The sequence below is a fragment of the Anabrus simplex genome, chromosome 1, assembly GCF_040414725.1.
Source record: "Anabrus simplex isolate iqAnaSimp1 chromosome 1, ASM4041472v1, whole genome shotgun sequence".
NCBI classification, from domain to species: Eukaryota; Metazoa; Arthropoda; class Insecta; order Orthoptera; family Tettigoniidae; genus Anabrus; species Anabrus simplex.
This window is the reverse complement of record NC_090265.1, coordinates 23,464,374-23,488,813: the sequence shown is the minus strand read 5'-3', so window position 1 is coordinate 23,488,813 and position 24,440 is coordinate 23,464,374. Positions and strand designations below refer to the sequence as shown.

The 24,440-nt window shown below is 38.8% G+C and overlaps 1 protein-coding gene across 1 annotated transcript in view; it reads left to right on the top strand.

The window, feature by feature from the left end:
* Positions 1-23,011, top strand: part of LOC136859888 (facilitated trehalose transporter Tret1-like) — a 65,846-nt gene extending 42,835 nt beyond the window's left edge. The window contains exon 4 of the mRNA XM_068225346.1: positions 19,623-23,011. Within this exon, the coding sequence (XP_068081447.1) occupies positions 19,623-20,920 (1,298 nt within the window). The 3' untranslated portion in view covers positions 20,921-23,011. The remainder of the gene's footprint in view (positions 1-19,622) is intronic.
* The last annotated feature ends 1,429 nt before the right edge of the window (positions 23,012-24,440 follow it).

Sequence of the window (24,440 nt, the reverse complement as noted above, 5' to 3'; positions counted from 1 at the left end):
GGGCTGCAAAGAAGCTTCTTTTTTTTTGCTACGGGCTTAACGTCGCACCGACACAGATAGGTCTTATGGCGACGATGGGATAGGAAAGGCCTAGGAGTTGGAAGGAAGCGGCCGTGGCCTTAATTAAGGTACAGCCCCAGCATTTGCCTGGTGTGAAAATGGGAAACCACGGAAAACCATTTTCAGGGCTGCCGATAGTGGGATTCGAACCTACTATCTCCCGGATGCAAGCTCACAGACGCGCGCCTCTACGCGCACGGCCAACTCGCCCGGTAAAGAAGCTTCTAAAAAGTGTAAATGTTGACGATAACTGGGCTGCAAAGAAAAACTTCTAAAAAAAGTGTAAATGGTGACGATAACTGGACTGCAAAGAAAGCTTCTAAAAATTTGTAAATGTTGCCGATAACTGGGCTGTAAAGAAAACTTCTAAAACGTGTAAATATTGACGATAACTGGGCTGCAAAGAAAGCTTCTAAAAATGTGTAAATGTTGACGATACTGGGTTGCAAAGAAAGCTTCTAAAAAGTGTAAATGACGATGATAACTGGGCTGCAAAGAAAACTTCTAAAAAGTGTAAATGGTGACAATAACTGGACTTAAAAGAAAGCTTCTAAACATGTGTAAATGTTGATGATAACTGGGCTGCAAAGAAAACTTCTAAAAATGTGTAAATGTTGACGATACTGGGCTGCAAAGAAAGCTTCTAGAAATGTGTAAACGTTAACAATACTGGGCTGCAAAGAAAGCTTCTAAAATTGGTAAATGTTGATGATATATGAGCTGCAAAGAAAGCTCCAAAAATGTGTAAAAGTTAACAATAACTTGGATGCAAAGAGAGCTTCTAAAAATTGGTAAATATTGACGATAACTGGGCTGCAAAAAAGCTTCTAAAATGTGTAAATGTTGAAAACTGGGCTGCAAAGAAAGCTTCTAAAAAGTGTAAATGGTGACGATAATTGGGCTGCAAACAAAGCTTCTAAAATGAGCAAATGTTGACGATAACTGGGCTGCAAGGAAAGCTTCTAAAAATGGGTAAATGTTGACAACTACTGGGCTGCAAAGAAAGCTTCTAAAAATTTGTAAATGTTGACAATAACTAGGCTGCAAAGAAAGCTTTTAATATGTGTAAATGTTGATAATAACTGGGCTGCAAAGAAAGCTTCTAAAATTGGTAAATGTTGATGATATATGAGCTGCAAAGAAAGCTCCAAAAATGTGTAAAAGTTAACAATAACTTTTTTTTTCTATTTGCTTTACGTCGCACCGACACAGATAGCTCTTATGGCGACGATGGGATAGGAAAGACCTAGGAGTTGGAAGGAAGCGGCCGTGGCCTTAATTAAGGTACAGCCCCAGCATTTGCCTGGTGTGAAAATGGGAAACCACGGAAAACCATCTTCAGGGCTGCCGACAGTGGGGCTTGAACTAACAATAACTTGGATGCAAAGAGAGCTTCTAAAAATTGGTAAATATTGACGATAACTGGGCTGCAAAAAAGCTTCTAAAATGTGTAAATGTTGAAAACTGGGCTGCAAAGAAAGTTTCTAAAAATGTGTAAATGTTGACGATACTGGGCTGCAAGGAAAGCTTCTAAAAATGTGTAAATTTTCACAATACTGGGCTGCAAGGGAAGCTTCTAAAAGTGTGTAAATGTTGACAATAACTGGGCTGCAAAGAAAGCTTCTAAAAATGTGTAAATGTTGATGATACTAGGCTGCAAATAAAGCTTCTAAAAATGTGTAAATTTTGACGATACTGGGCTGCAAAGAAAGCTTCTAAAATGTGTAAATGTTGACAATACTGTGCTGCAAAGAAAGCTTTTAAAATTGGTAAATATTGATGATATATGAGCTGCAACGAAAGCTCCAAAAATGTGTAATATTTGACAATAACTTGGATGCAAAGAGAGCTTCTAAAAATTGGTAAATGTTGACGATAACTGGGCTGCAAAAAAGCTTCTAAAATGTGTAAATGTTGAAGATAACTGGGCTGCAAAGAAAGCTTCTAAAAAGTGTAAATGGTGACGATAACTGGGCTGCAAAGAAAGCTTCTAAAAAGAGCAAATGTTGATGATAACTGGGCTGCAAGGAAAGCTTCTAAAAACTGGGTAAATATTGACAATTACTGGGCTGCAAAGAAAGCTTCTAAAAATTTGTAAACGTTGACAATAACTAGGCTGCAAAGAAAGTTTCTAAAAATGTGTAAATGTTGACGATACTGGGCTGCAAAGAAAGCTTCTAAAAGTGTGTAAATGTTGACGAAAACTGGGCTGCAAGGAAAGCTTCTAAAATTGTGTAAATGTTGATGATAACTGGGCTGCAACAAAGCTTTTAAAAAGTGTAAATGTCGGCAGTACTGGGCTGCAAGGAAAGCTTCTAAAATGTGTAAATGTTGATGGTAACTGGGTTGCAAAGAAAGCTTCTAAAAATGTGTAAATGTTGACAATACTGGGCTGCAAAGAAAGCTTCTAGAAACATGCAAATGTTGACGATACTGGGCTGGAAGGAAGGCTTCTAAAAAGGTGTAAATGTTGACGATACTGGGCTGCAAAGAAAACTTCTAAAAAGTGCAAATATTGACGATAACTGGGCTGCAAAGAGAGCTTCTAAAAATGTGTAAATGTTGACGATAAATGGGCTGCAAAGAAAGCTTCTAAAAATGTGTAAATGTTGAAGATAACTGGGCTGCAAAGAAAGCTTCTAAAAAGTGTAAATGGTGACAATAACTGGGCTGCAAAGAAAGCTTGTAAAATGAGCAAATGTTGATAATAACTGGGCTGCAAAGAAAGCTTCTAAAAATGTGTAAATGTTGATAATAACTGGGCTGCAAAGAAAGCTTCAAAATTTGTAAATGTTGATGATAACTGGGCTGCAAAGAAAGATTCTAAAAAGCGTAAATGATGACGATGCTGGGCTGCAAAGAAAGCTTGAAAAAATGTGTAAATATTGATGATACTGGTTGCAAGGAAAGCTTTGAAAATGTGTAACTATTGACGACAACTGGGCTGCAAAGAAAGCTTCTAAAATATGTAAATATTGACTATACTGGACTGCAAAGAAGGCTTCTAAAAGTATGTAAATGGTGACGATAACAGGGCTGCAAAAAAGCTTCAGGGAATGTGTAAATAGTGGCGGTACTGGGCTGCAAAGAAAGCTTCTAAAATGTGTAAATGTTGACAATACTGGGCTGCAATGAAAGCTTCTAAAAATGTGTAAATGTTGACAATAGTGGGCTGCGAAGGAAGCTTCTAAAAATGTGTAAATATTGATGATAACTGGGCTACAAAGAAAGCTTCTAAAAATGTGTATTTGTTGACAATACGGGGCTGCAAAGAAAGCTTCTAGAAATGTGCAAATGTTGACGATACTGGGCTGCAAAGAAAGCTTCTAAAAAGTGTAAATGGTAGTGATAACTGGGCTGCAAAGAGAGCTTTTAAGAATGTGCAAATATTGGCGATAATTGGGCTGCAAAGAAAGCTTCCAAAAATGTGTAAATGTTGACTATAACTGGGCTGCAAAGAAAGCTTCTAAAAATGTGTAAATGTTGACGATATGGGCTGCAAATGAAGCTTCTAAAAATGTGTAAATGTTGACGATAACTGGGCTGCGAAAAAGCTTCTAAAAAGTGTAAATGTTGATGATAACTGGGCTGCGAAGAAAGCTTCTATAAAGTGTAAATGTTGACGATACTGGGCTGCAAATAAACTCCTAAATGTGCACTATACAGCACTCGCAGTACTGGAGGGATCGTCGTACACATATGCTCACAAGCTGTGGGATGATCTTTCCACTATTTGTGGAGAAATGAAGAGGTGTGCTGAGGAATGGTTTCCTTTGGAAACAAGTGACCTGCTGGAGAGTTTAATAAACAATAGGAAGAAAGAGGAAATTAACGTGCAATTTAAGCAGTGTATGCTTAAATGCGTAACTAAGCTCTCGAAGCACATGAGCACCAGTGATACTAATGTGTTTTTCAATGAAGTGTGCAATTTATTTAATCCTGCAGTTGCAGGGTAAAAAAGTGCTATGGAACCCAAATCACGTATGTCTTTGAAGAATAAGTTTCCATTTCTTAGAAGTGTCACTGTTGATCTGTTTGTTGAGGGCTGCGAGGCATATCACCAACAGATGCTCCAAAACTTAAAATGAGAAAAAGAAAACAACCCACCAGCACTCTTCAAATGTTGATGGCACTTATGTTAAAGTTTCCTTCCTTTGCCTCGGCAGTACTGCAGTACATTTGGGCTCCTACGGACAGTGTCGATGTAGAGAGGTTTCCGTTTAGCAAGTACAACATGATTGCAACTGATATGTGGTCTCGAATGAAGGATGATGCCATTCAAACAATTGGCATTTTGTACTTCATTCATAATTGGAATTCCACTTCCTTGTAGGTACGTTGTCATCATCATCATCATCATCATCCTCATCATCATCTGTTTACCCTCCAGGTTCGGCTTTTCCCTCGGACTCAGCGAGGGATCCCACCTCCACCGCCTCAAGGGCAGTGTCCTGGAGCTTCAGACTCTTGGTCGGGGGATACAACTGGGGAGAATGACCACTACCTCGCCCAGGCGGCCTCACCTGCTATGTTGAACAGGGGCCTTGTGGAGGGATGGGAAGATCAATCAATCAATCAATCAATCAATCAATCAATCAATCAATCAATCAATCAATCAATCAATCAATACTGATCTGCATTTAGGGCAGTCGCCCAGGTGGCAGATTCCCTATTTGTTGTTTTCCTAGCCTTTTCCTAAATGATTTCAAAGAAATTGGAAATTTATTGAACATCTCCCTTGGTAAGTTATTCCAATCCCTAACTCCCCTTCCTATAAATGAATATTTGCCCCAGTTTGTCCTCTTGAATTCCAACTTTATCTTCATATTGTGATCATTCCTACTTTTATAAACGCCATTCAAACTTATTCGTCTACTAATGTCATTCCACGCCATCTCTCCGCTGACAGCTCGGAACATACCTGTGTATAAAGGAAAGGGTGATAGACATAAAGCTGAAAATTACAGGCCAGTAAGTTTGACATGCATTGTATGTAAGCTTTGGGAAGGCATTCTTTCTGATTATATTAGACATGTTTGTGAAATTAATAACTGGTTCGATAGAAGGCAATTCGGTTTTAGAAAAGGTTATTCCACTGAAGCTCAACTTGTAGGATTCCAGCAAGATATAGCAGATATCTTGGATTCTGGAGGTCAAATGGACTGTATCGCGATTGACCTGTCTAAAGCATTTGATAGGGTGGATCATGGGAGACTACTGGCAAAAATGAGTGCAATTGGACTAGACAAAAGAGTGACTGAATGGGTTGCTATATTTCTAGAAAATAGATCTCAGAGAGTTAGAGTAGGTGAAGCTTTGTCTGACCCTGTAATAGTTGAGAGGGGAGTTCCTCAGGGCAGTGTTATCAAACCTTTATGTTTTCTTATATATATAAATGATATGAGTAAAGGAGTGGAATCGGAGGTAAGGCTTTTTGCGGATGATGTTATTCCCTATAGAGTGATAAATAAGTTACAAGATTGTGAGCAACTGCAACGCGACCTCGAAAATATTGTGAGATGGACAGCAGGCAATGGTATGTTGATAAACGGGGCTAAAAGTCAGGTTGTGAGTTTTACAAATAGGAAAAGTCCTCTCAGTTTTAATTACTGCACTGATGGGGTGAAAGTTCCTTTTGGGGATCATTGTAAGTATCTAGGTGTTAATATAAGGAAAGATCTTCACTGGGGTAATCACATAAATGGGATTGTAAATAAAAGGTACCGATCTCTGCACATGGTTATGAGGGTGTTTAGGGGTTGTAGTAAGGATGTAAAGGAGAGTGCATATAAGTCTCTGGTAAGACCCCAACTAGAGTATGGTTCCAGTGTATGGGACCCTCACCAGGATTACCTGATTCAAGAACTGGAAAAAATCCAAAGAAAAGCAGCTCGATTTGTTCTGGGTGATTTCCGACAAAAGAGTAGCGTTACAAAAATGTTGCAATGTTTGGGTTGCGAAGAATTGAGAGAAAGAAGAAGAGCTGCTCGACTAAGTGGTATGTTCTGAGCTGTCAGCGGAGAGATGGCGTGGAATGGTATTAGTAGACGAATAGGTTTGAATGGCGTCTATAAAAGTAGGAAAGATCACGATATGAAGATAAAGTTGGAATTCAAGAGGATAAACTGGGGCAAATATTCATTTATAGGAAGGGGAGTTAGGGATTGGAATAACTTACCAAGGGAGATGTTCAATAAATTTCCAATTTCTTTGAAATCATTTCGGAAAAGGCTAGGAAAGCAACAGATAGGGAATCTGCCACCTGGGCGACTGCCCTAAATGCAGATCAGTATTGATTGATACCACTTAGTCGAGCAGCTCTTCTTCTTTCTCTCAATTCTTCCCAACCCAAACATTGCAACATTTTTGTAACGCTACTCTTTTGTCGGAAATCACCAAGAACAAATCGAGCTGCTTTTCTTTGGATTTTTTCCAGTTCTTGAATCAGGTAATCCTGGTGAGGGTCCCATACACTGGAACCATACTCTAGTTGGGGTCTTACCAGAGACACATGCCCTCTCCTTTACATCCTTACTACAACCCCTAAACACCCTCATAACCATGTGCAGAGTTCTGTACCCTTTATTTACAATCCCATTTATGTGATTACCCTAATGAAGATCTTTCCTTATATTAACACCTAGATATTTACAATGATCCCCAAAAGGAACTTTCACCCCCTCAACGCAGTAATTAAAACTGAGAGGACTTTTCCTATTTGTGAAACTCACAACCTGACTTTTAGCCCCGTTTATCAACATACCATTGCCTGCTGTCCATCTCACAATATTTTCGAGGTCGCGTTGCAGTTGCTCACAATCTTGTAACTTATTTATCACTCTATAGAGAATAACATCATCCGCAAAAAGCCTTACCTCCGATTCCACTCCTTTACTCATATCATTTATATATATAAGAAAACATAAAGGTCCAATAATACTGCCTTGAGGAATTCCCCTCTTAATTATTACAGGGTCAGATAAAGCTTCACCTACTCTAATTCTCTGAGATCTATTTTCTAGAAATATAGCAACCCATTCAGTCACTCTTTTGTCTAGTTCAATTGCACTCATTTTTGCCAGTAGTCTCCCATGATCCACCCTATCAACTGCTTTAGACAGGTCAATCGCGATACAGTCCATTTGACCTCCAGAATCCAAGATATCTGCTATATCTTGCTGGAATCCTACAAGTTGAGCTTCAGTGGAATAACCTTTCCTAAAACCAAATTGCCTTCTATCGAACCAGTGATTAATTTCACAAACATGTCTAATATAATCAGAAAGAATGCCTTCGCAAAGCTTACATACAATGCATGTCAAACTTACTGGCCTGTAATTTTCAGCTTTGTGTCTATCACCCTTTCCTTTATACACAGGGGCTACTATAGCAACTCTCCATTCATCTGGTATAGCTCCTTCGGCCAAACAATAATCAAATAAGTACTTCAGATATGGTACTATATCCCAACCCATTGTCTTTAGTATATCCCCAGAAATCTGATCAATTCTAGCAGCTTTTCTAGTTTTCAACTTTTGTATCTTATTGTAAATGTCATTGTTATCATACGTAAATTTTATTATTTCTTTGGCCTTAGTCTCCTCCTCTATCGACATTTTCCTTGTAACCAACAATCTTTACATACTGCTGACTGAATACTTCTGCCTTTTGAAGATCCTCACATACACACTCTTCTTGTTCATTAATTATTCCTGGAATGTACTTCTTGGAACCTGTTTCTGCCTTAAAATAACTATACATACCCTTCCATTTTTCACTAAAATTCGTATGACTGCCAATTATGCTTGCCATCATGTTATCCTTAGCTGCCTTCTTTGCTAGATTCAATTTTCTAGTAAGTTCCTTCAATTTCTCCTTACTTCCACAGCCATTTCTAACTCTATTTCTTTCCAGTCTGCACCTCCTTCTTAGTCTCTTTATTTCTCTATTATAATAAGGTGGGTCTTTACGATTCCTTACCACCCTTAATGGTACAAACCTGTTTTCGCATTCCTCAACAATTTCTTTAAACCCATCCCAGAGTCTGTTTACATTTTTATTTACCGTTTTCCACCGATCATAGTTACTTTTTAGAAACTGCCTCATGCCTGCTTTATCAGCCATATGGTGCTGCCTAACAGTCCTACTTTTAAGACCTTCCTTTCTATCACATTTATTTTTAACTACCACAAAAACAGCTTCATGATCACTAATACCATCTCTTACTTCAGTTTCCTTATAGAGCTCATCTGGTTTTATCAGCACGACATCCAGGATATTTTTCCCTCTGGTTGGTTCCATCACTTTCTGAATCAGCTGTCCTTCCCATATTAACTTATTTGCCATTTGTTGGTCATGCTTCCTGTCGTTCGCATTTCCTTCCTAATTGACATCTGGCAAATTCAGATCTCCCGCTACAATCACATTTCTTTCCATGTCGTTTCCCACATAGCTGACTATCCTATCAAATAATTCCGAATCCGCGTCAGTGCTACCCTTTCCCGATCTGTACACTCCAAATATATCAAGTTGCCTATTATCTTTAGAAATGAGCCTTACACCTAGAATTTCATGTGTCTCATCTTTAACTTTTTTGTAGCTTACAAATTCTTCTTTCACCAGAATGAACACTCCCCCTCCCACCCTTCCTATCCTATCTCTACGATACACACTCCAGTGCCGTGAGAAAATTTCTGCATCCATTATATCATTTCTCAGCCATGATTCAACTCACTTAACTCTATTCCTTTCCTTACAATACTTCTACAGTTCAACACTAACAATTTTATGTCATCCCTACTTGATTTCCAGTTCCCTGTTCCCTTATCACTGCTCCCTAGAACATCCCATTTCCCTGAATGTACCTCCCTATTACCCTTCCAAACAAATTTCCTAACTTATACGTACCACTGCGGTTTAAATGAAGGCCATCTGAGCGCAGATCCCTATCTCCTACCCACCCATTAGGATCTAGAAATTTCACTCCCAGTTTCCCACATAGCCACTCCATAGTCTCATTTAAATCCCCAATATATCAAGTTGCCTATTATCTTTAGAAATGAGCCTTACACCTAGAATTTCATGTGTCTAATCTTTAACTTTTTCGTAGCTTACAAATTCTTCTTTCACCAGAAACTGCCTCATGCCTGCTTTATCAGCCATATGGTACTGCCTAACAGTCCTACTTTTAAGACCTTCCTTTCTATCATATTTATTTCTAACTACCACAAAAACAGCTTCATGATCACTAATACCATCTATTACTTCAGATTGGAAGGGATAGACAAGGAAGAGGGAAGGAAGCGGCCGTGGCCTTAAGTTAGGTACCATCCCGGCATTTGCCTGGAGGAGAAGTGGGAAATGACGGAAAACCACTTTGAGGATGGCTCAGGTGGGAATTGAACCCACCTCTACTCAGTTGACCTCCTGAGGCTGAGTGGACCCCGTTCCAGCCCTCGTACCACTTTTCAAATTTTCGTGGCAGAGCCGGGAATCGAACCCGGACCTCCGGAGATGGCAGCTAATCATGCTAACCACTACGCCACAGAGGCGGAGCGTAGGTACGTTGAACTGTGATAAATGAATACATTCAGTATACTATTTTTCACTTTGAAATTGTGTTTGTAAATTTGTAAATATGCAATTCGTGTGTGCATGTTAATACTTCTTGTAGTCTTATGTTGATGTTGGTCTTGTTTTCCATGGTGTGTACAAACCTGCATGACGAGCAAAGTGTGATTAAACAGTGTGATTTTACTCCCAACTTTTGTGTATGCAATTTTGAAAATTATGCCTATTTTTAACCAATTTGATACAAAATACTAAATTTGAGAAGTATAGATGCTACAAAACACCAAATTTGAAAGTCAAAATGCTAAATCTCTTATTTTTAAATGCTATAAACCACAAACTCTACTATAACATCCTACCCATATTGACACTCTATCAAAGGGTAGGAAGGGTCTACCTATTCAATACTATTAGTTTGTATATTGTGTCTTCTAAACCTGGGACTAGTTTTGACCCCATATATATTGGGTCATCTTCAGCCACACTCCAATTGGAAGACATAAGCACACATATAACCAATAATGATATAAACACTTATATGACACAATATTTATAGTCTTAATTTAAACCATTGATGAAGTCTGAATAACCTATCTACATTTTAAACTAAATAACACATCAAAAATGTTGTGGTTGATGGCAAACTATTTTGTCGTTTCTACAGCAACCATTGCTTTTTGAGTTGATCTGGGAGTTGGTATCCTTTTCTGTTGGCTGCTGTAGAAATGACAAAATAGTTCACCATCAACCACAACATTTTTGATGTGTTATTTAGTTTAAAGTGTGGATATGTTATTTAGACTTCGTCAATGGTTAAAATTAAGACTATATAATTGTGTCATATCAGTGTTTATATCATTATTAGTTGTATGTGTTGCTTATGTCTTCCAATTGGAGTGTGGCTGAAGATGACCCAATATATATGGGGTTGAAACTAATCCCAGTTTTATTAGACAATATACAAACTAATAGTATTGAACAGGTGGACCCTTCCTACTCTTTGATAGTGATCAATTGTCAATACAGACCATAATGAAATTCGTAACTTATGAGCATCCTGACATATATGCTGTTAATCACCGACACCGAACAAAATTTAACACTACAAAATCTTACATTCTACAAAATTTTAAAAACAATGATTAAATACAAGAATAATCCGAAAGTGGGATGTTGAATTCTTTTCTATCCGACTCCTGTTGGGGTGAGTCTCATCTTAGAAGATTAAAGCGGAGACATGGCTTCCAGCGTCTATCCTCGATCAGTTTCAATGGCAGACAGTCTCATTCCTAAGTAGACTGCACTAGCGTTAGTTGTGCGCTCTGGTGATAGAGTCCGTACACATGACTAGTAATTGAGTTCACAGGCAGATGGCGCCTGAGTCCACTCAGACGTCACACACAGCACATGTGGCTGCCACAAAGTGATGTTTCACAACAAACTCGATGACTATATGCCAAAATTAGACTCATTTAAAATGAGCAGAAGAAAACGTTGACAATGTCCAATGCATTTTAGCATTTAAGGTTAGCCGTGCCATACAGACACATAATTTAAAATAGGCTGCTTCTCGAGTAATACCTTGTCAATATAATAACGCTACATCTGTATAATCACGCCATACTTCTATTGTAATACATGTGTAATTATTGTTCCTTTGGTGAAAGTTTTATTGTACAGTATGATTATTACCACAGAGCTCTGGCTCCATGGCTATATGGTAAGCGTGCTGGCCTTTGGTCACAGGGGTGTCGGGTTCGATTCCCAGCAAGGTCGAGAATTTTAACCTAGTTGGTTAATTTTGCTAACACGGAGGCTGGGTGTATGTGTCGTCTTCATCATCATTTCATCCTCATCACAATGCGCAGATCGCCTACGGGCGTCAAAACAAAAGACCTGCACCTGACAAGCCGAACATGTCCTCCGACACTCCCGGCACTAAAAGCCATACACCATTTCATTTTCATTATCACACATTTGGTAGACTGTCAACCTTTATGTCTCTATAAAAATTTGCTCAGAGAGCATAAAAATGTACTATTTTATGGCTATTTTTTCAATTTTGATATCTAATCCCTTCCTCCCTATATCCCCCAGCCCCAGGTACTTTTTGCTTTTTTGTTGTCTATAAATTTTCGTGTCCCCCACTTCTCATTCCCAATCGCCGCTACTGCTTCCCATGTCTGAACTCCCCATTGTCAGTCATTAATGGGCCCCAGATTTTTCTTAGAATTTTTCTTTCTTTCTTTAGCTCTTCTATTTCTCCTGTTTTCATGGAGAACATACACTCTGTAGCATAGAGACATTTTGGTTTAGTTAACGTGTTGTAATGCCTGATTTCAATTTTGATGGAGAGACTCTTCTTATTATAGGTATCCTTGGTCAGTTGGTAAGCTTGTTCCAATTTCCTTGCTCTTGATTTATTTGCTTCTTTGTCTAGACCATTAACTTTAATTACTTCCCACAATTACTAAAAATTTTCTATCCTGTTGATTTTTCGATATTCTGTTATAAACACTGTAGGTGAATTTCCAATGTTAGTCACAAATTTGGTCTTCTCAAAAGATATCTGAAGTCCAACATATTGTGCAATTTCTTTCAAAAGGTTTACCTGGATTAGTGCTCTTTGTGTATTATCAGAAAGGACTGCAATACTGTCAGCAAACTCTGAACAATTTTTACCTCCTTAGTCTTATTTCGTGGCAGATTCTTCTTTCTTTCAGCTTTTCTTCCCATACTCTAATTGCCTTTTCCAAGAAGCAGTTAAAAAGAATCAGTGACAATCCATCCCCCTGCCTCACACCAGTATTAAATTCCCCTGAAATCTCTCTCGTGAATTTCACTTTAGAATTTATGTCCGTGAGAGTATCTCTGACTGACTTTCAATCTACTCTGAATTCCTCCAGAATGTGAAATAAGCAAGTTCTAGCTATTAAACCATAAGCTTTCCATGAAGATTATGACGTAGTTCTTGTTCCTGATCATTATGTCCCGTATTATTGTTTTCAGGTTATATATCTGCTTCATACATGACCTGCCTTTTCTGAACAATCCTTGATATTCACTTATTTGTTAATCCTTTCTGCCTTTATTTTTAAATTTATAACTGTGAAGTTCTTCAGTCTGTCGAAAATAATTCAGTATAACATACGAAGGTTGATCAAATATAAAATCAACAGTCGGTAGGACTGGCCCTGCTCCTCTTCTATGCTTAGATGGGACCGTTAGGAGTGGGGAGAGCATGCTGTTGGATATTTCCCGCCGTTTCATCAGTAACGCTCACAATGTCGGAGCAACAGGTGCACCCCACCACTGCGCAACACATAACTATAAAGTTTCTTGCTCATGAAGGAGTCATAGCGGCGGAAATTTGCCAGAGATTGACTGCACAGTTTGGTGATCAAACATTGTCAAGGACGCGTGTGTTTGCCTGGCATGAAAAGTTCAAGGAAGGACGAGAACGTGTCGAAAATCAACAACACGATTGCTGTCCTCGGACCAGCATTACAGACGAAAACATTCATGCGGTTAGACATTATGGACAATGATTGACAGCGATAGTATCAGAAATTGCAGAACAAGACGGAATCAGTTATGGGAAATGTCAAGCAATATTCACAAATGACCTACAGTTCCGTAAAGTGTGTTCCAGATGGGTCCCTCGCCTTTTGACCGAAAATCTGAAGTTGAGATATTTGGAGGCTTGTCAGAGGCTTACAGCAAGGTTTGCGGAAAAATGGTGATGCATTTTGGAGTGGGATCATCACCTGCAATGAAACATGGGTCCACCACTACACTGCCGAATCCAAACAAGCCAGTAAGGAGTGGCGGAGGAAAGGGGAGGCAGCACCAGTGGAAGCCAAGGCTCGACTGTCAGCTGGCAGGGTTCTTGCAACCATTTTTTTGATCGGCGAGGCATCTTGCTGATTGATTTTTTTGCATGAGCGCCGCACAATCAATGCTGCTTACTACTGCGAGCTGCTGAACAAGGCGAGGGTTGCATATCGCCACAAAAGACGAGACCAACCAATTCGACAGATCATCCTCCTTCACGACAATGTGTGGCCCCATACTGCAGCTCTGTCTCCAAGGTACAGGAAATGCACTGGACTACACTTGATCATCCGCCTTACAACCCGGACTTACCACCCTACGATTTCCATTTGTTCGGACTGCTTAAAGAAGCTCTAGGAGGGCAACAATTTGAAGATGACGAGTGTGGAAGATTTTGTGCGCAACTGGCTGGTGACACGACCCTGTTCATTTTATGATGAGGGCATCAAAAAGCTGCCCATACACTGGGACAAATGCATTTCCAAAGCAGGAAACTATGTGGAAAATTATATTGTAATTGCCTTGTGTTTTTCAATAAATGAATTTAAATAAAAAATAAATCCCGTTTATATTTGATCAAGCCTTGTAAATTGGTAAATATCTGAAAAAGAGAACATTTATTTGTAGATTATCCATAAAAAAGATACTATTAATTAAAAACAATGACATAATTTGTTCATGAATAATAATCAGATTATATCAAATACACGTTAAATTTTTAAAATACAAAATTTGGTGCCGCCATTGGTTTTTACGGTTTCCCTGCAACCGCATAACCTCTGATGGTGCTATTGGAGTATCTAACCTGCCTCTGGGCTGATGACTTAACAGATAGACCTTGTTAATATAACATTCCTTTCATACATTCTATCAAGTATGCATCATATGCAAATATTATTAATAATAATAATAATACCAGGCAAGTTCTCCGTTCGATTAGGAGCGCGCAGCTGTGAGCTTGCATCCGGGAGACAGTGGGTTCGACCCCCACTGTTGGCAGCCCTGAAGATGGTTTTCCATGGTTTAGCATTTTCACACCAGGCAAATGCTGCCTCTGAACCTTAATTAAGACCATGGCTGCTTCCTTCCCACTCCTAGCCCTTTCCTATCCGATCATCGCCATAAGACCCATCTGTGTTGGTGTGACATCAAATAAATTCTCCTGCAATAATAATAATAATTGTAACGGGGTTACCCATGGACCAGCAGAGGTGAAAGAAGGTGTCGGGGTGAATGGGTCTAACTACAATTTCATGAATTGATTTCAAACTTTAACAAAGGTTATATTTCTTTAGGATTTCAAAAATCAACAACAAAACCTTAACAACTTTTCACTTAGTGAGATAACGACGACATAGCAATTTAGAAACAAGACTTAGAAAAATCCAAGATTTCAAAACTTTAACACACTTGGGCTACAAGCCCCTAGTTTTACAATTCCTGAGCTTCCAGCTCAAACTTTACAGAAGAACATAAATTTACAAAAGGGCAGAAATCCCCTAATACAATGGATCACTCCCTCCGTAATTTACAATATTAAGTCTTCTAGAGGCACTTTTACAGTACTTGAAAAAGAGCTAACGTGCTCTCCGTTGTCCAAGCCTATTCAAGGCAATATCAGAAAATTACAATCATTTGCCATCAAGGCACAACTTACAAATTTGAAACAGGGGTATCTAGTACCCAATCTATTGGGCCGTAGCGGAAAAGAACAGGTTAAGTAAATGGCCCAAAACAAATATTGAACGAAGGTGTGTACTTGCACTCCTAAATATGCACTCTCAAAACCTAAGGGGCACTAGGCCAATGAAACAGGGGCTATTCCCAAACTATGGAGGTGACTCGTATAAGAATTAAGACATTACGGAAGGGAAGAAAACCAGTTACAAAACGTAGTCACCTCAAACCAAAATGAAGGGGAGCTCGAGAGGGTACATCACTCTCTATCCCCAATTTACAGTTAAAGACTTTATGTTTTTACATAAGCCGGCAGAAAATTACATTTGTAGAAAAGTAGGTTACATGGTTAAAGTTTCGAACCTTTCCCTCAGGTTAAACTGTGGATCTAGCAAGAAATAAAGATGTTAACTGGCCATTACCTTGCTGAAGAACTGCTGCCTGATGAAAGAGGCGCCTCCCGCCTCCTGCTTGACACACATACTAAGTTAGATGACGATTAAATGGCCAAGAGACGTGAAAATTCGCAGTTTATAAACCCTCGGGGAAAGTTCGAGACCTTTCATGAATAAACTAGCCACACCCTCTCACGTTATTGGTTGACATCAAAAGTGACACTCAGAATCGAGGAAGAAGCCTATGATAGGCTGAAAATTAATTACAGAAATTCATGATTGGCTCAATACAAAACTGGCAGAAAGAAAAGGTCAATATTGCCAACCCAAAAATGAATGAACATAATTTAGTAAAAAAATAACTCATGAATACAAAACTTCTTCAAAAAAGGTTCTTCCACTTTGCACCAGGATGCATGATCATAGTTTATTAGCAGTGACATCTGTTGAAAAAAGTCCCAACTTCTTGATAAATGGTAAACATAACACGTAGAATTTCATACAGTACATATAACTTCAAAATAACAAAATTTCATTAGATTTTGGTAGCGACATCTTCTGAGTAACGGTTTAAGTAGTTCAGTCAATCACTACTGATCTGCATTTAGGACAGTCGCCCAGGTGGCAGATTTCCTACTGTTGTTTTCCTAGCCTTTTCTTAAATGATTGCAAAGAAATTGGAAATTTATTGAACATCTCCCTTGGTAAGTTATTCCAATCCCTAACTCCCCTTCCTATAAACGAATATTTGCCCCAGTTTGTCCTCTTGAATTTCAACTTTATCTTCATATTGTGATCTTTCCTACTTTTAAAGACACCATCCAAACTTGTTCGTTACTGATGTCCTCCCATGCCATCTCTCCACTGACAGCTCGGAACATACCACTTAGTCGAGCAGCTCATCTCCTTTCTCCCAAGTCTTCCCAGCCCAAACTTTTCAACAGTTTTGTAATGCTACTCTTTTGTCGGAAATCGCCCAGAACAAATCGAGCTGCTTTTCTTTGGATTTTTTCCAGTTCCTGAATCAAGTAATCCTGGTGAGGGTCCCATACACTGGAACCATACTCTAGTTGGGGTCTCACCAGATACAAATAAGCTCTCTCCTTTACATCCTTACTACAACCCCTAAATACTCTCATAACCATGTGCAGAGATCTGTACCCTTTATTTACAATCATATTTATGTGATTACCCCAATGAAGATGTTTCCTTATGTTAATACCTAGGTATTTACAATGATCCCCAAAGGGAACTTTCACCCCATCAACGCAGTAATTAAAACTGAGAGGACTTTTCCTATTTGTGAAACTCACAGCCTGACATTTACCCCCGTTTATCATGGCCTACCGTCCATCTCACAACATTATTGAGGTCATTTTGCAGTTGCTCACAATCTTGTAACTTATTTATTACTCTGTACAAAATAACATCATCTGCAAAAAAGCCTTATCTCTGATTCCACTTCTTTACACATATCATTGATATATATAAGAAAACATAAAGGTATGATAATACTGCCTTGAGGAATTCCCCTCTTAATTATTACAGGGTCAGATAAAGCTTCACCTACTCTAATTCTCTGAGTTTTGTTTTCTAGAAACAGATCCACCCATTCAGTCACTCTTTTGTCAAGTCCAATTGCACTCCAGTTTCAAGTTCACTGTTCCTCCAGTAGAGGAGTTCTATTAGGCGCAACATTTAAATATGCGGTGTAGAGGTGTACCACCTGGTATAATAATAATAATAATGATAATGACAACAACAACAACAACAATAATAATAATAATAATAATAATAATAATAATAATAATAATAATAATAATAATAATAATAATAATAATAATAATAATAATGTAATCAGAACCAAAGTTGGGAAGTAATTGAGTATAAGTAATCAAATTATTTGTAGCGATTATATTCCCAGTAATTTTTACTTGTAATCGTTACTTCTTGAAATAAAATTGTAATTGATATACATCGCACAGGAGCAGAAGTGTGAAAGAAGTGAATTACGATGAAGATAATATTTTCACTTCTACTATAGCAGAAGCGGAAGCTTCGCCTGTTGTGGATGACGTCCTTTCAAAGACATTCCAACGATGTTCTTAAATTTAAAACAGGTATTCTTTTAAGTGCACCTGTAGAGCATCTTTCCAGTGAATGCAAAGATGTACTTTCCCCCCTTACGACATTGAGGATTAGCGATGAGAATTTTGAGAACGAATTAATTGATTTGCAAAGTAAATAGAAAATAATTTCAAACACTGGAAGTCATTAAAATATAGGAAAAGATAATTTTGAAAATTCCAAAGTAGTATGTTTAGTCTTGTCCTTGGCTGTTGCCTTACGTTCACATTTTATCAGCTGACCACATGTTCAGACTTACCAATTCCACAACACATTAGCATACCTGCCAACTTTACAAAACTAAAAATCAGGAGATTTTGATATGACTATGAAGAAAAATCAGGAGATACAATTGGTCAAAAGTGCTTATTCTACATGTCTTGCACAATACAGCAGTGCTATGGTATACATAATAACACTTATTGTCTCAAATCCAGACTGCTGGTATACGAGGTTACAAGTCTAAAAATCACACATCTCTCTTCTCTCACAGCAATTATGTGAGTGAGATGATTGGTCTCTGATAAGCCTTCCGAAAATAGTATGAACTCATGCTCCACACGTGTGAATCAGTCATGCGCTTAGATGCCGTTACTTAGCAAATTCGTAGATTAATATATTGCATCACGCGCCTGCACGATTATGCGAAGCGAAATGCTATTTTTATCAAGTAATAAAATAAAATTTGCCAGAATTGTCTCCAAATAATTCTAGAAAAATCACTAGTCACTATCTTTGAAATTCTGTCATTAAATTACTAAAATGACTCCAAATCTAGTGAACAAATGAAAACATAGCACGTGAGAACTCGAGATTGGCAATCGATACACACGTTGCGATATACATGTTTCAATAAACATCGCACATTTGCGCGCATTTCTAGTATCAATAAACGCTGATATTTAATTTGAAAGCGGCCAATGAGCGAAGGACTTCCAGCCACTGGCAAACAAAGCTTAAATGGAGGGATTTGAAAACAAATGTCTGAAGTTCAGCAAAAAATATGCTAAAATTAGGAGAAATAATAGAATAAACAGGAGGCAGGAAAACTGTCGAAAATCGGGAGCCTCCCGCCTAAATTGGGAAAGTTGGCAGGTATGCATTACTATTTGGCTTCAATGGTTATCATACGCTTTAACATTCACTGACTCTAACCCGGACGATAATATATTCCTTTTCCTTATTGTATTATTCCAGCCCGAAGCGAAAACAAAATCAGCGATTGCCTTAAGACTAACACTCGGTAAAGTAATTGTAATTTTCCTGATGACTTATCTTAGAAGTGAAACTTCCACGGTGTGAAGAATTATTCAATTTAATTTCCAGGTTGAACCGTGTTGTACTTGTCTGCACATCACGTACAGTTTGCCGATGTTTCGAATACATTGCAGAATTCTTTGTCAAGGTGACTGAAATACCCCTACTCAATCCGAGGTAATCAGTCTCCGAAGCAGAAATTACACTACTAGAGTGGCCCTGACCTTGGCCTTTTATATCCTAGCCTTTCTGGCTGACGCAAGCCCTGGCTGTCTCGTGAGTATTCTGGAAGGTATGTGTCACAGCCAGGTAGTGGGGGCTTGCCCGCGCTGTTATGTAATGGGGTTGCGGGCCGTGTGTTTATGTTGTGGTCTGTTTGTCTTAAACTATGAATGATAGGCATCCAAGAATTACTGATTTTATATCCTTCTTCTAAATTTATGTTGTCCAGATGTTTCCTGATTTCGATAGCCCCGCGGATTTTCCTTTCCAGATTCCAAGGGATAGCTGCTAGGATCTTGGTCTTGTCAAATACAACACGGTTCAACCCGGAAATTGAATTGAATAATTCCTGATGACTTGTTGAAAATGTAATTTGTAAACGAGTAAAATATTTCTCAAATAACTGTAATTGAGCCTAATTACTTTTTTGTTGTACTCTTCCCATCACTGACAAGAAACTAATAGTAATTGTCTTTGCAGAGCTCTGTATTCCTGTCGCTACAATGCTGGGATGCCTCCTAAGCTGGATTCCTCTGCACTTCTTAGGACGAAGATCAACGCTGGAGCTTCTGTCGGCTCCTAGCCTCATCCTTGGTTGTTGCCTTACGTTCACATTTTATCACCTGACCACACCAACAGAGCCGCCAATTCCACACATACAGTACTCTTTTCTCCTTGGTCTTTGTCTTCAAGGGTTATCGTATGGTTTAACATTCGTTGCGTCGCCTATCTACATTCTGGAGACCATCGATGAATTCTCCCTCAGCCTGTTGCTGATCACGACACAGCTCTCGGTGGCTCTGGGAGTTACAGTGGCCAGCACTTTTACCATTGAAAATAGCACTTACTTTTATCACCTTGTACCGGCAGCCTGCCAGATTGTTTGTCTTGTAGGCTACTACTTCTTGCCTGAATCCCCAAGATGGCTACTTCTGCGTAAGTTACGCGTCGATGACGCTAAAACCGCTCTACGGCTTCTAAAGGAATACAGCACTGCGGACTATGATGTGTGTAAGGAGTTGGCAGATTTCCAGAAGGACGACGAGAGATTTAAATCTGGCGTTCACAGTGCGGTGCTGTATCTCCATCCACTGCTCATAGCCGTCGGACTCTCCTGTCTCTGGCAGCTTTATGGGCTCTATGTTTACCACTTTTATGCTGCCTGGGCATTTAAGTTTGCTGGTATGTCAGACAGCTGGAGTTCCAAAGCAAACGTAACAAATGCGTGTGTTCGAACTGCGTCCATCACTGTCAGTGTAGTGGTCTTCTTCTTCTGCCGCAGATCACTTCCTCACTGTGTCCTCCTCATGTTTTCCTCAGGGCTAGCCACAGTCGCACTAACTGTGACAGGCACTTGTTTCTACGGTTTCTCGCAAGGCGATACTTGGTCCACGAGTGTCTCTTGGTTGCCTGTAACGGTGCACCTGGTGTTTGAGTGCGCCTTCTGGTTCGGACCAGGATCTCAGGCGTATATAATTGCTATCTTGATGACACCCGTTCCTCTACGTCCGACCGTGTCGAGCATTGCAGGTTCCCTGCACTGGCTGGGAGGAATTGTGGGACTGCGACTAGTAAGGCCGATGATAAATACTCTGTACCCATTTGGAACATTCTGGTTCTTTGCAGGAATGTCCACAATTGGTCTGATATGTATCGTGTGTCTTGTCATCCCTGAATTAAATAAGACTGAACTCAGTGCTGTCAAAAAAACACAGATCTTATTCCTAAAAGGTAGAGCAGTTTCTGAAGGAGAAGAAAGTAATGTGACAGCTAACTGAAAGACTTACGGCTCGGTCCCACCTAGTGGAATGGAATGGAATCAAACCGAACAGAATTTATTTTTAATATGTGTTTAAACGGGAGATAGAGATGGCATTCATCACGAGTCGAATCAAACAGGATTCTTTGCCAAGAATATTTTTTGAGCAGTGGAGTGGAATCGAACGGAATTATCAACATGCGTGCAACTTCGTAGGTGATCGGGATATTTTGGATGGCCATTTGGCGGCAAATGTGTATCAGCTTCTGCTGGAAAGTCAGTTGTTTCCTGCAGATGATCGTGAACTTTCTGTTTCATTATAGTTTATTCAACTTACCAAGAACAGACACTGAAAAATTATCCGTTTAGTTAAAAAGTACAATTTCCTTTACAACAAGACCCTTGAATAGCGTATTATTGCAACTACATTAAGAAATAATGCCTTGGAGGAAATAAGCGAGGCAATGAGAAATCAAACTGGTTAGAATATTCAGTTTCGAGGTAGTCTATATCCAATTCATGTCATAATTATTGTCGAGTTCATCACAAATCACGTTAAGTTGGAGTCCACATACAGTATGTATGTTTAGTCATCAGCCCGAAGGCTGGTTGGATCCTCAACAGCTCCGCCATCAGCTGTCATAGATGGCCTAGGCATCACTGAAGAGGAGTACTAGGGCAATGAGGAGCGAGGTAATTTCCCGTTGCTTTCCTCACTGAGCCAGAAGTTGCTATTACATATCAATCTCCCAAGCCCACTGAAATGCATGCACCAACCGACCCTATGAGCAATAAATTCACACCATTCATAGCAGGGACTGGCTGCATAAGGAATGGCATTACTAGCATTGCTCATACCTCAGTCACTTTCACATTGTCAAAGCCAAGTATAAGACAGAGACAGGTCAAAGAAAGTAACAAAATTGTTCTAGCCTATACCAGAAGACATAGTGCACTGTAAACACTAGGTCCCGCCAGCAAAGGCAAACATACAGTATATCAGTACGATATTGACATAATTTGGGATGTACAGCACCTTTAAGTGTTTATTATAATTAAATCTGAACAATTTTGTAAGAGGCATTCCCTACCTTTGACAATGTCGTACATGTATTTCCAACAAAGCGTACTGCATACGAAATACTCTGCTGAGGAAAATACATACACTTCACAGATTTTAACTGATGTTGAGGCTACCTCAATTAACGATTTTATCCTGCCATGGTACGCAACCTACCATACTTTTAAAATGATCCCGGACTCCCATTGCATCTGAAGTAGCATTTCATTCTGTGAAATTGACTAGTTGTTGAAATTTTAATTCTCCGAGACTTAACTTCTTCCCGCAATAAACATTGAGATAAGCTTGAATACTCTCCTTTCGCCTCCCTCGAGAAGTTAATTTCATGCACCCAGAATATTCTCCAATCTCTTTTCCTTTTACTCTCTTCATTTTCCATCTCCTCACAAAAAATTTAGCGCTATCAGACAATCCATTGCATGCTTTTTAAGTTTCCCATAGAATTCAGTTCGATTCTGTTCCGCTCGATGTGAGCGGTCGAGTGCAAATTTCTACTGTTCGTTTCCATTCCAATAGGTGGGAGCGAGCCTTTACGAGGAGAAATCGTGGAGGATATATTTTTCGTCCCTTTCCATTACTTACATTAAAGAGCTGACATCCTTTCCTCCTTTTGTGTTTGTCATCTTTTACTGCCAGTATTCATCTTTATCTTTTGTTTCTTACCTTTTCCTGGGTTTGTCTGGCGTTCTTATCCCGCACTTTCCATATCAAGGCTGAAGGTCGTCAAGAGGCCCCCCTGTAAGTGTCAAAGTCCGCCCTCCTGATCAAGCTGGGAACCAGAAGCGAGCTCGTTAGGGGCTGAGAAGAGATGGATGTGCAAGAACCAAGATTGATGAGGACAGATCCTATCTGTTTGGAGATGGCAGTGTGTGAACAATCTCAGATCAGGGAGCAAGATCTAGTGTGGTCCAGCGGGATGAAGATGAACGTCCAAAATAGGCAGGCATTGATCATCTCATTATATGAGTTTTAAAACAACAGTGCTTCGAGTCTACTTTTTGGTGGCAACTGTATTTTTTAGAAAATAAATATAATTTTTTAATAGTTTTTATCAGCATTAGTTTCTTTCAACTCAACAAAGGAACAACATGTTGTTTATGTATTGTAAGTGCATACTGTCATACTTTTGATGCACAGAGGTATTATGATCACCACATATCACAAGAGTTGCCAGACATTGATAAGTAAAACAACCTAAAACTATCAACTTTCAAAAGTCAAAATTCAGGAGATGTTACAACACATCATTGATGACGTAACTTTGAAGAATATTTAACACATATACTACTGAATTACAAAATTTAATTCATTTATAAATACTCAAATACTGCATGTATCTGAGTTTTAGAACACATGACTCTTAATTGAAATTGCCATAAGCCTCTTCACCATAATATTTTATAAATGTGAAACCACGTCATCATTATCATAGGATATTGATTCTTGAACAAATACAATGTCATTGCATCATGAACACATACGATCCTAATTTGCGTCAATAATCTTTCCTCTCTCTTCAAATATTCTATTTTCATCTCACATGTCATCATAGCAATCTATATTCCTTCAATACATTCCTCATTTCTTTCATATAACATTATAGTATTCTTCATCATTACTCATTTCATATCATATCTCTTCCTATTCTTCCAAATATTTCGTGTATATAACTTATTTGACGCACAAATAATCTTATTCTGAAATATTAATATAATTGGATCAATATCTTCTTAAATAACACTAACATGTCTTCCGTCTGCCGTCACATCCATATCTAACATTACCCTAATTCTTTATGATAACGCATAACCTCTCTATTAACATATTACTTGGCATATTATTGAAGATCGTAAAAATATTTTACCCATAAATACTTCATAAATGATATGGCATAACATGTTGGAATTCTTTGCTTTCAAAATAAACTAGCAAAAAAAAAAACACCAACTACATTGCATTCCCTAACTGGGATTAGGCTTGTTTCTTAAGAAGACTACCTATTCCCATATATCAACATAATAAATAATCACTCACGAGAAACTAACATAATTTAGGTCATCCTGAAGACTATAATGATAAAACATCTAGGCTTCAAATATACATTTTATTTAAGAAACTTATCTTTTTCCTTCGCTTCCAGAATATCATCATTCATTCTCCACAGCTCTGCGTGATGGTCATCCTGCTTGGCCGGTCATCGTAATGTCATCGGGAACCAAGGTTTCTCTCTGCTGTGTTGGTTCAGCTCGGGATCATCCAGATAGTCGACCTCAAGTTTTCTTAGAGCCACGGTGTTCTTGAATCGCTCAATTGAAAAGACAAAACACATTGATGAAATCAGCAGTAAAATACTGATGTCTTCAAAGCCTTCTAACATAATTCAGTTATTAGGTTCCGCTCAATATTGCTTTGTGTACTTTCAATTGCTATTAGATCTCCAATATGTCTGCAATTATTT